The sequence below is a fragment of the Lithobates pipiens genome, unplaced genomic scaffold, assembly GCF_037356315.1.
Source record: "Lithobates pipiens isolate NorthernLeopardFrog02 unplaced genomic scaffold, aLitPip1_a1.2 Scaffold_18, whole genome shotgun sequence".
NCBI classification, from domain to species: Eukaryota; Metazoa; Chordata; class Amphibia; order Anura; family Ranidae; genus Lithobates; species Lithobates pipiens.
Genome location: NW_027507758.1, coordinates 73,387,279 through 73,400,310, shown reverse-complemented (window position 1 = coordinate 73,400,310; position 13,032 = coordinate 73,387,279). Strand labels below are relative to the sequence as shown.

The 13,032-nt window shown below is 49.2% G+C and overlaps 1 protein-coding gene across 1 annotated transcript in view; it reads right to left on the bottom strand.

Moving 5' to 3' along the window:
• The window catches only part of LYPLAL1 (lysophospholipase like 1), a 117,202-nt gene extending 105,725 nt beyond the window's left edge, over positions 1-11,477 (bottom strand). Inside the window, exon 1 of the mRNA XM_077485782.1 lies at positions 11,322-11,477. Coding sequence (XP_077341908.1) covers positions 11,322-11,406 — 85 coding nt within the window. The 5' untranslated portion in view covers positions 11,407-11,477. The remainder of the gene's footprint in view (positions 1-11,321) is intronic.
• Positions 11,478-13,032: the final 1,555 nt, after the last annotated feature.

The window sequence follows — 13,032 nt, the reverse complement described above, 5'->3', positions numbered from 1 at the left end:
TAACTGTAGGGGGAGGGGACTAACTATAGGGGATAATAGCTAGGAACTCACGATCTGCATCTACTCACAGAACAGGGATTTGTGTGTTTGCGACCGGTCAAGAGCATTGGCACCCCCGCAGTGCAGCGGCCGCACCTGCTATCCAGCCTAAAGGAGCTGACGTACAGCTATGACGGTTCGCGGGACCATGCTGACCTGCCGCAGTATAATGATGGCGGCTGGTCGGCAAGTGGTTAAACCATGTTATACAGCACTGTGCTTGTGCTGTGTAATTTGGCCCCTTCTATCACCTAGAAAACCTGCCTGATTCTGCCCTCCCCCTGTAAACTGACCACCGTTTATCATGGCTGCTGAGCCCGACATCGTGGTCAGTTTATGTGCATGTGTCCTATCAGGTACCCGCTACCCATCAGAAAGCCGCTACCTGGCCTACGGCGCATGCACAGCCGAACTGACGTTGCCTCGTGGCCATTTTGATGTTTAATTTTAAAAGCAGCGGTGTGCAGTCACATCAGCAAATAGGCTTGCCGCTGCTTTTAAAATTCAACATTAAAACAGTGTTACGGACTTCTAAATACTGCATTTAACTATATAAGCTGAGCTTACTGTTAAAAATAACTGTGAAAAGCAAGACTCTGGTGGGTGCATAAAGATGTCCACTTGTCAACTTCTAACTCTAGGTTTACTGCGGATGAGTGCAGGTGTAGCAAGATGGCCGCGAGGCTGCACTTTGCAAATGCGCAGTAGGCTGGGTAGCGGCTGTCTAAAGGGTAGCGGGTATCTGATAGAACACCTGCGTCATCTGCAGCCCTGCTCTGTCCTCTCCTCCATCCTCTCCCGCCTCCCCGATTGTGTCAGTGCCCACCCCCTCTGCTCCTGCTGCTCTCATATCTAATATAAAATCCTCCCAGCCCATCTGTAGTATAACAATATGTGTCCTTGTGTCTGTGTTATATAAAAAATATGCTGATCTGTACCTATATCAGAGCGGCTTCCGGCAATCAGGTCACTCCTCGGCTCTCTCTTTCCTCTCTTCCCCGCCTGACGTCAGCAGGAGTGCTCGGCCCCACCTGCTGGAGCTGTCAGCCAGGCAGAGGAGAGAGCAGGGGAGTCATGTGATCGCCAGGAGCCACTCGGATATAGATACAGATCTGCACAGGGACACTTACTGTTAAATCACAGAGGGCATGGGGTGATTTTATATCGGTGGCTTAACAACCACTTGAAAGTGAACTGTTAGACAGAAAAATGTGGTTTGTTGCAGGCTGGCTGGTAAGTTGAGCTGGGAATTTCTTTGTTTTTGTTTGATACCATTTATTGACTATTTTACTTATTTATTTATTCTGATTCCCCTTGTCTTGAATTGTATTGTATTGTAATGTCTAGCCCAATGTTGTAAAGCCCTGCGTAAACTGTCGGCGCTATATAAATCCTGTATAATAATAATAATAATTTGATTGTAGTGAAAGCTTTTGAACCATTCTGGCCTCCTCTATCAGAAGAAACCTGTCTGAAAAAGAGACCAGCGTGCTTGGAAGTCTTGCACTACTATATAGTTAGCCAATAAATGGACTCACCCTAAACCTCTCCCAATCTCCTAATCGCCCAATAATTTCACTAAGTTTACACTCTAGCTACAAGTAGGGCTGTCACTAGACACACAACAATCATATCCAACAACTTCATAATCAGTGCTTTCAGCTGAACATATACTGACACTGCAGGGATGAGCAGACAGAAGGGGGGAATCATTGGAATTTAGGGACAGAACAATGCAGGATCAGGGGGTGGAGGGAAGTGCAAACCAAGGAACAGACAGCTTGATAATAAGGGATGACCTGCTGATAATTGAGGACTGACAGTGGCATACCACATGGAGATCTGCTTTTTCTCTGGAGGATGCTGTCAGGTGGTGCTGCTGGCAGTGATAACACTAGAGGTTCCCGTGTGCTTCAAAGAATGGCTATGAATATGTGCTCTGATATTATAACATATAGAAGAAATATATCAGAGTTTTAAAAGTGTTGGTTTTTAGAATGCTCAAAACTAAACTCAAGACAGCTTTCAATAAAACCTTTCCATGTTTAACCACTTCAAGCCCGGAAGAAGCTGCCCCCTTCCTGACCAGAAATTTTTTGCGATACGGCACTTTGTCACTTTAACTGGCAATTGCGCGGTCGTGCGACATTGCACCCGAACAAAATTTATGTCCTTTTTTTACCAAAAATAGTGCTTTCTTTTGGTGGTATTTGACCACCTCTGTGTTTTATTTTTTATTTTTTGCGATATAAACAAAAAAAGAGCGACAATTTTGGAAAAAAAAAAAAAAAAGCTATATTTTTTACTTTTTGTTATAATAAATATCCCCCAAAAATATATAATCTTTTTTTCTTTCCCTCATTTAAGGCCGGTACGTATTCTACATATTTTTGGTAAAAAATAAATAAAATCGCAATAAACGTATATTGATTTGTTTGTGCAAAACGTTATAGTGTCTACAAAATAGGGGATAGATTTATGGCATTTTTATTATTTTTTATTAGTAATAGCGGCGATCTGCGATTTTTATCAGGACTGCGACATTATTGCGGACACATCGAACACTTTTGACACTATTTTGGGACCATTGTCATTTATACAGCGATCAGTGCTATAAAAATGCATTGATTACTGTGTAAATGACACTGGCAGGTAAGGGGCTAACCACTAGGAGGCGATGAAGGGGTTAAGTGTGTCCTAGGGAGTGACTCCAAATGTGGGGGGGGGGTGGGCTTCAAGTCACATGACAGCAATCACTGCTCTCGATGACAGGGAGCAGTGATCTCTGTCATGACACAAGCCAGAACAGGGAGCACTTCCTCGATCTGCAGCTCCGTGACACAATCGCCGGGAGACCAGCGGACCGAGTCTGCCAGTCCCTCGGGCACGGTCATGCTGTACACGGCAGCGGCGCGTGCGCTTTCTATCCCAACCTCTTAAAGGGGACGTACAGTTACGTCCATTTGCCCACTGCTGCCATTGTGCTGATGTATATCGGCGTGCAGCAGTCGGCAAGTGGTTAATGTATTTCTGAGATCTAGAGATGCACCAAACCAAAATTTCAGCGGCCGAAAATTGTGTTTTTAGCATCTTGCCAATAAAGAAAAAAGGTGCCGATAACGATACAGAAAACCCACACAATTTTTCTGTGCTTATGGTGTGTTTTTCATAGGTCATGTGACTCAAAAAACGCATCAAAAAAGTAGGGGGAGGAGGGGGGGGGAGGAGGGGGAGGAAGAGGAAGAGGGAGGAGGGGGAATGAGGAAGCCCCAGTGATACAAATACCCTCAGCTGAGGCTCCCGGAAGTGGGGACAGGATACCTGTGAAGGACAGGTATCCTGTCCCCCCCTCTGTCCCCCCAACAAGTACGAGTGCAAGTTCGACTTTTTGGTGGAACTCTGCTTTAAAGTGAAACAATAAAGATGAAATATTCCTTTAAATATCATGCCTGCCTGTAAAGTGGCGCACCTGTCTGATGTGTTTTACAGTCCCGCAGCCAAATTACATTTCTAAAGGAAAAAATGTCATTTAAACTTGCTTGTGGCTGTAATGTATTGGCGTCTCCCAGTAATATAGATAGAAATCAAGGCAATCCCGTTAATAGCCTCATCCCCACAACCCTTTCCCAGTGGTTGTACAGGTCTGCGTGGGGCCCCCAGATCCCAGCCTCCTCCCCGTGTGAACGGGTATCGGTACTCATTCACCGAAAAAAAAAAGTGTCAAAAAAGTAAAAAAAACAAGAGTTTTTGATAATTTATTAAAAAAAAAAAAAAAAAAAAGTATCTCCATGGGAGGCCTCCCGGCGACTGCTGTCTCTTGGCTGTGACAGCTGTTATAAAGGCAAGGGTGGGGCCACCCGCTGACGGAACCGATGACCCCTCCCACTCTGACGGCACATGACATCAGGAGGGGGCGGGATCAGTTGGCTACGTCACCAAGTGGCCCTGTCCTTGCCTATATAACAGCTGTCACAGCAAAAAGACAGCAGTCGGCGAGATTTTTTTTTGTTTTTTTTCTGTCAGGCGGCATGATTAAAGATGGATGGACATCACGGGACACTTTTTTTTTTTTCTTTTAAATAAAGGAATTGACAAAAAGTGTCTTTTGTGGTTTTTATTTTTTGACACGCGCGCTCACCCCCCCCCCCCCCCCCCCCCCTTTCCTGGCCTGCCAGGCTGCTTGCTCGGATAAGGGTCTGGTATGGCTTTTCGGGGGGACTCCACGCTGTTTTTTTTTTTTTTTGCATGGAATTCCTCTTATAATCCATACCTGCCTCTAGCTAACGTTCTCTCAATCATTACACTATATACGGCCGCCGTATAAGCAGCCTTAAATAGCCTTAAATAGTATGGGGCGTGGACTTGGCCAATCATGGCTCTCACAGTAGAACACACTGTGATTGGCCAAAGAATGCAGGTCAGGTGCATGCTTTGACCAATCATCAGACGTTCATGCACTGCGATCTCGCAGTGCATTATGGGGCTAGAATTTGCCTCGAATGCCCCATAAATGTTTGTTATTCCCTGAATGAGCGAACACCCGATGTTTGACTCGAACATCAGAACCATCCCTAATGGCCGACAAATTCATATTTATTTAAATTCATGAAATGAATTATTATTATTATTATACAGGATTTAATTAGCGCCAACAATTTACGCAGCACTTTACAACATTAAAGCGGTTGTATACCCGCTGATGTGTTTTGTTTTTTTTTCCTACCTGCAAAGGAAAAGGCATAATGAGCTAGTATGCACCGCATACTAGCTCATTATGAAATACTTACCTTAGAACGAAGCCCCGACATTTGGTGCGTTCCACGCCGAGGGAGCTGACATGTTCCCTCGGCGTGTCTTCCGGGTATCGCGGCTCCGGCGCTGTGAGTGGCCGGAGCCGCGATATCGTCACTCTCGCGCATGCGCACGGGAGATTTCTTCCCGGCAGGGTCCGTAGTCTGCCTGGCTTTCAGTCGGGAATCCCCTGTGCGCATGCGCCGCTGTAGGGGATAAGGGGATAAGGTAAGCCTTATTATAGGCTTTCCTGTAGGTAAAAGTCTCAAAAAGGACTATACAACCGCTTTAAGGCAGACAGTACAAATACAAAACAATTCGATACAGGGGGGAATCAGAGAGTCCTACTCGTTAGAGCTTACAATCTAAGAGGGAGGGTCAAGTTATACAAAAGGGTAATAGCTGTGGGGGATGAGCTAATGAAGAAAATAGTGCAGTTGTTAGATGGAGGCAGGATAGACTTCTCTGAAGAGGAAAGTTTTCAGGGTGGATAAATTTGGAGACAGTCTGACAGATTGGGGTAGCGAATTCCAGAGGATGGGTGAGGCTCTGGAGAAGTCCTGGTGGTGATGAGGGAGCTAGAGAGCAGGAGGTCATGGGAGGAACGAAGAGGGTTATTAGGTTGGCATTTTGAGACTTGGCTAGTGATGTAGCTGGGGGCAGTTAAAAAGTCGAATACAATACAATTTTATACAAAAATATGTATTATTTTTTTTAAAAACTGCTATATTCAGTTTCAGGCAAGTGCATACTGAATTTTCGAATTCAGCACCACAATTTTTGATTCAGTGCACCTCTACTGAGAGCTGTAGCTCACCCAGCATATGAAGAGCTGCAGCTTTTCTAAAGTTGATTTAGGTGAGCTGAGGGCAGGTACTGGCAACCAGGCTTACTTAGATGGCTATGGTCCCTATACACCTTACAGTTGTTTGTAGTTTCCTAAACAAAGATATGGGTCACCTAAAACTAATATAAACTAGATTACCAAAAGTATTGGGATGCCTGCCTTTACACATGCATGCATACATACATACATACATACACACACACACACACACACACAGAAACTTTAATGACATCCTAGTCTTAGGCCGCGTACACACGGGCGGACTGTTCGCCCAACCTTGTCCGCTGAACAGTGTTTGGGCGGACAGTCCGCTCGTGTGTGGGCTTTCAGCGGACAGTTTCAGCGGACAGTTGGACGGACAAAGTCTTTCGGAAATTCCGAAAAACTGTCCGCTGAAACTGTGTTTGAGCGAACAGTCCGCCCGTGTGTGGGCTTGTCCGCTGTACTTTCGAAATGAGCGGACTGTTCCCGCTCGGAAAGTCCGCCCATTTCGAGCGCGTGTACAGGTAGGCGGGGCCCGCGAAGGAGACGTCGCGGGCTCCGCCGCCTGGAATGGGCTTAAAGGGGAACCCCAACGCCGAAAAAAATCGGCGTGGGGGTTCCCCCCAAGTCCACACCAGACCCTTGTCCGAGCACGCTACCCGGCCGGCCAGGAAAGGGGGGCGAGCGAGCGCGCCCCCCCTCCTGAGCCGTACCAGGCCGCGTGCCCTCAACATGGGGGGGTGCCTTGGGGAAGGGGGGGCCGCGCGGCCCCCCCACCCCAAAGCACCTTGTCCCCATGTTGATGAGGACAAGGGCCTCTTCCCGACAACCCCGGCCGTTGGTTGTCGGGGTCTGCGGGCGGGGGGCTTATCGGAATCCGGGAGCCCCCTTTAAGAAGGGGGCCCCCGGATACCGGCCCCCCACCCTATGTGAATGAGTATGGGGTACAATGTACCCCTACCCATTCACCTGTGAAATAAAGTACAAATAAAAACACAACACAGGGGGAAAAAATATTTTATTGCACAGCCGGGGGTCTTCCGTCTTCGGGGGTCTTCTCGCCGGACTCCTCCGCTATGTGTGTGTAGCTCTTTTGCCAGCGGAGGAGTCCGGCTTTCTTCCTCCCCGCCGCCGGCCTCTTCTCCCGACTTCGGGGGTCTTGTCCCCCTCTTCGGTTCTTCTGCCGGGCCACCGCGCCTGGTCCGGTGGCCCGGTCTTCTGTCGCCGTCTTCCGTTCTTCTGTCGCCGCCTTCGGTTCTTCTGCCGGGCCACCGCGCCTTCTTGTAGCTCTTTTACAGGCGGTGGCCCGGTCTTCTGTCGCCGCTGTCGCCGCCGACTTCCGTTCGTGTTCTTCTTCTTGTTCTTCTCCAGGAGATGTTGACACGTCGCTCCCTCCGGCCGGAGTGCCAGAGCCGCCCTGCGCTGTGACTTATATAGTGACAATGGGGCGGGGTCACATGGTATATGTCACATGGGTTGGTCACATGGTGACCCCGCCCCCTTACGATGTCATAGTCCCCATGTGACATCAACCCATGTGACCAACCCATGTGACATATACCATGTGACCCCGCCCCATTGTCACTATATAAGTCACAGCGCAGGGCGGCTCTGGCATTCCGGCCGGAGGGAGCGACGTGTCAACATCTCCTGGAGAAGAACAAGAAGAAGAACACGAACGGAAGTCGGCGGCGACAGCGGCGACAGAAGACCGGGCCACCGCCTGTAAAAGAGCTACAAGAAGGCGCGGTGGCCCGGCAGAAGAACCGAAGGCGGCGACAGAAGAACGGAAGACGGCGACAGAAGACCGGGCCACCGGACCAGGCGCGGTGGCCCGGCAGAAGAACCGAAGAGGGGGACAAGACCCCCGAAGTCGGGAGAAGAGGCCGGCGGCGGGGAGGAAGAAAGCCGGACTCCTCCGCTGGCAAAAGAGCTACACACACATAGCGGAGGAGTCCGGCGAGAAGACCCCCGAAGACGGAAGACCCCCGGCTGTGCAATAAAATATTTTTTCCCCCTGTGTTGTGTTTTTATTTGTACTTTATTTCACAGGTGAATGGGTAGGGGTACATTGTACCCCATACTCATTCACATAGGGTGGGGGGCCGGTATCCGGGGGCCCCCTTCTTAAAGGGGGCTCCCGGATTCCGATAAGCCCCCCGCCCGCAGACCCCGACAACCAACGGCCGGGGTTGTCGGGAAGAGGCCCTTGTCCTCATCAACATGGGGACAAGGTGCTTTGGGGTGGGGGGGCCGCGCGGCCCCCCCTTCCCCAAGGCACCCCCCCATGTTGAGGGCACGCGGCCTGGTACGGCTCAGGAGGGGGGGCGCGCTCGCTCGCCCCCCTTTCCTGGCCGGCCGGGTAGCGTGCTCGGACAAGGGTCTGGTGTGGACTTGGGGGGAACCCCCACGCCGATTTTTTTCGGCGTTGGGGTTCCCCTTTAAGCCCATTCCAGGCGGCGGAGCCCGCGACGTCTCCTTCGCGGGCCCCGCCTACCTGTACACGCGCTTGAAATGGGCGGATTTGCCTCCTCCTTACGTGGGCGAGTCCGTTCATTTCAAAAGGTTGAGCGAACTGTTTGCCCAACCTTGTTCGTCAAACAGTCCGCTCGTGTGTGGGCAAGTCCGCTCATGCAAATTTTGAGCGGACTGTTTGATGAAACTGTTTGCCGAACAAGGTTGGGCGAACAGTCCGCGCGTGTGTACGCGGCCTTAGTCCGTAGGGTTCAATGTTGAGTTGGCGCACCCTTTTCAGCTATAACAGCATCAACTCTTCTGAGAAGGCTGTCCACAAGGTAGTCTCCACTCTAATCCGTCCCAACGGTGACGTCATGAGTAGCGTCATCATTGGCTTGGCCATTCATATCGCCGAAGCCCCCGAACCCAGAAGGAAGGCCGAGTGAACATGGAAGCCCCTTCAGCGGTGACAGTGCACCACTGGAGGGCCTAGTTTTCAGGTAAGTCTGTCACAATGTGCTAACATGCAATGCATACTAGCACATTATGACTTAAAGGGATGTTCCAGTGTGAAGAAAAAATAAAGAATTAAAAGTGAGCAGCTACAAATACTGCAGCTGTTGACTTTTATTATAACACTTACCTTTCCAGGGAGTCCATGATGTCGGCACCCCAGCCAATTTATTGGCTTTCGGGTGCTGCTACCACTGCCATTCGTGGTGAGGGAAAGCGTGCTGCGCTTTCTAACTGGCCCAGTGGCGGGGGAAGGATGAGGGGGCCAAACTTCCGAGGGAGGGCACCGCAGCATAGTCTCCTGGAAGTGGGGATGGGTACCTGTCAAAAACAGGTATCCGTTACCCCACTCCCCCTTGAAAGGTGCCAAATGTGGCACTGGAGGAGGGGAGGAAGCAGACCAGCGGAGCTTCCACTTTTGGGTGGAACTCCACTTTAAAGTGGAGCTCCAGGCTCTACTGTAGCTGCTGACTTTTAATATTAGGACATTTACCTGTCCAGGAATCCAGCAGTGGCTTCACTTGAGCCGATTTTTCAATCAGCTCTCGGATGCTGCCGCCACCATCTCAGCTAAAGGAAACTGGTGGCTTCACAGCCGGTTCCCTACTGCACAAGCGCGAAATGTGTTGCGCTTTGTGAATGGCCTGGTGGCAGAGGAAGGAGGAAGAGGGGCCTGGTTGAGTTTGCAGTGAAGTCAGACAAAAGTGCGAGCAGGTACCTGTCAAAACCAGGTATCCACTCCTCCTCCTCCCCCCGAAAGGTGCCAAATGTGGCAGTGGAAGGGGGGGAGGCAAACAAGCGAAACTTCCCCTTTGGGTGGAGCTCCGCTTTAAATTGCCTGATGCATTTTACTACCACTTTAAGACCCGGCCTTCTTCTGCCACTTTTTGTTTACAAGATAAAATCTGTAATTTTTGCTTAAAAATTACTTGGAACCCCCAAACATATAGTTACATAGTTGGTGAGGTTGAAAAAAAAAAAAAAAAGACAAAAGTCCAACCTATGTGTGCGATTATATGTCAGTATTACATTGTATATCCTTGTATGTTGTGGTCGCTCAGGTGATAGTTTTTTTTTAAACTATTCATGCCCCCCCCCCCCCCCCCCCCCACTGAGACCACCATCTGTGGAAAGGAGATCATTGTTTCCTTCTTTTTTTTGGCCTTTCTTTCCTTTATTTTTGTCTGGTGATCTGGCCAACAAGTCTACTGTTTTTCAAAAGAACAAGCGGCCCTGCAACTGTAGTGGTAAAGGGTTAAGACAAAGCATTTAACACTAGCAGGGGTGCTTACAATGATCAGATTTTATTTAGTTATATAAAACCTTTATCCCAAATGGAAAAAAACTTCTGTACCTGATTATAAAGTGTGAGCTGGAGTTTGGCTTCAATTTGTTAGTGTATCTAAATCTACTGGTACATCCAATACTCCCCTCCCCCCAGACTGGCAATGCTGCTGTCTGCTGTGCCTCCTGTGCTCCTTTATCCAGAGTGGGGGCTTCTAATACAGGAGGTGCGTTACTGGCCAGATCACCAGGTGAAAACAGATGGGGAGGGGGAGGGAGCCTAAAAAAAGAAAACAAATGCAGCCACCTCATCTAATTATTGGTAAGTTGCAATATATTACATTCTTGGTTTAATACTGCTAATTAGCGATTTTCCAAAAGGCCCCTTTCACACGGGGGGTGGTGGGTGGGTCGGCAGTAAAGCACTGCTATTTTAAGAGGTGCTTTACCGTCAATTTCACAGCGCTATTTGCCCGCTAGCGGGGTGATTTTACCCCCACTAGCGGCCGAGAAAGGGTTAAAACCACCCGCAAAGCGCTGCTGCTGCAGCGCTTTGCCAGCGGTTTAGCCACACTGCCCATTGATTTCAATGGGCAGGAGCAGTGGTGTATACACACTGCTCCAAAGATGCTGCTAGCAGGACTTTTTTTGGCATCCTGCCAGCGCACCGATCCAGTGTGAACACCCTCAGGGCTTTCACATTGGACACACAGGAGCGGCTCTTTCAGGGCGCTTTGCAGGCATTATTTTTAGTGATGTAGCGTCTGCAAAGAACCCCAGTGTGAAAGTGGCCAGTTACTTGTGGGGCCAGTTACTTGTGCGCTCATCTAAACTGTTAAGTCATCCAATATCTGGTGTCCTAACTAGAGATGAGCTCCGGCGTGTTCACACACTCCCCATGCAGAGCCCGCCAGGAAGTCGGCGCAGTGCTGCGCTAATGACAGGCAGTGAGTCATTCCCAGATCTCTGCAGCCACGCATCAGGGGAATGTCTCACTGCCTGTGATTAGCACAGCGCCGACTTCCTGGCGGGCTCTGCACGGGGAGTGTGCGAACACACCGGAGCTCATCCTTAATCATAACTAATCACATGTGTAGCACCATGGCAGATCAAACAGAAGCAGCTTCCTTGGATGCAAAGGATAGGAGGGTTTAGTTCCCCTTTAATAGAACCTTATTTTATATATATATATATCTCCAGGAGAGGGAGGGACTGGGTTCTGATTTCATGGAAGGTTCAGTCACCATAGAACATCGCCATAACTGCAGCTGCTGGGGAACTATAAGTAGCAGGGTGCCCTGTCATAGTTGCAAGATACAAACACCTGTATAGCAAACTTGTATCCAGGCTCCTGACAGCAGCAGCCCAGCCACTATACACCCCGTACAGAGGAGGAAGAAGACAGCACCTGATCCGTGCAGGAAGATCACAGAGGCCGTGTGTTTCCCGGCCGGAGACACCACACAGCGAGACAGAGAGCAGGACGCCGCCATGACACCGCTCCGGCTTCAGTCCACACACTACGCATGCGCCCTGCCAGGACCTGTCACGCGTCAATCCATACAACCTGCCATGGCCTCTCCTGCTTTCAGTCCACACACTGCGCATGCGCTCTGCCAGGACATGTGCGGCTTCAATCTATACAGTGCGTATGGGCCCTGCCAGGACGTCAACTGCAGTAATTCACACTGCGCATGCGTAATGCAATGCCTTCACACTGGCCATGAGAGGTTGCAGGGGGAGGAAAGTGAATTATGGGGGTTTTCCTGGTCTATAGTATGAGGAAATCAGCATTGACCTTAGGTTTACATATGTGCTTTCTGCGCAGGCTGCGTTAGTGCGGAACATGCCTGCATCTTTTCAGAAATGCAGCCGCAGGGAAACTGCATGGTCTTTTTGACTATGCGATTTCCCTGCGCTTCCCACACACGCACTGCGATTTCACATGCGTAGGGCTGCCATTCAGAATAAATGTGTTTCCACAGAGCAGTGCCACGCAGAGATGTGAATGTAGGGTGATGGGGAAATGATGGTATTGTTTGTGTTGGCCTTCTGGATTTCACTTCTAAAGATGGGCCAAAGCAGGTTCAGAACTGGTGGAAAATAACCAAAATGGCTCTCAGTAGTCGCCTAAGAAAAAGTCCTCATGCACAGTGGGCCTTTAGCCTGGTGCAGAAGACCCTGGCACACTGTCCAGCCTTGCTGCTAACATCCTGTAAAACTCAGTGAAGGCCAGTTCATGCCAAAATGTGGTACTGGAAACTCACATTACGCGTTCAGAATGCACTACCTTTTCTGGCACCGGGTTGCATGGTACCGCAGTACCAATGCGATTTTTCGTGCCCATTTTTCTTGGTTAGTTCATGCTCTTCTTTTTCTGTGGCCTGGTGTGATTTGCAATCCATTCAAATGAATGAGATGCAAAATCGCATTGCATGGGAACACACAGGAACGCACAACCCTGTTCCTGTGCGGTTCTGGGATGAACCAGTCCTGAAAGGTGCTGCAAGTGGTACATCACAGTACAAAAAAGGGTATATGAGGCAATTTTTACATTTTTCACACATGTTAAAATCTGTGTTTTTTTGGCTAGAAAATAACTTAGACCCTCCGAACGATATATATTTTCTGAAAGCAGAGAATAAAATGGTGAATTTTTTTTTTATGCCACATGAGATTTGCATAGCCGTTCTTGAAACAAATTTTCATGACCACTCTCATGCAGTCTTGGCAATTCCCACACCTGTCTTGGATAGGCCGTATCAATTGGGTAAAAATTACGATCTTACCTAAGCTTCTGTACTATTTTCATACTCTACCTGTGCGAGTCCCTCCACACTTCCTCTGCCTGCTCTAGAGCTGGATCTTAAGCTTTATCTGTGCTAATAAATGCCCTAGAATCTCTAGAGCCACTCTCTTTATACATAGATTTGCAGGGGGCCTCGGGGTTTCCCATATCTCCAAATATTATCTGGTTGCCCAAATCTCCCAACCGACTCTGCTCCACGCCTCCTCCGGTGTCCATTATGGGTGTTCATGGAGCTTCCTAATTGTGCCCCTATTTCTATACAGGCACATCTATGGCTTCCGCAGAAACTGCATCCTGGGGCCTTGAGCCC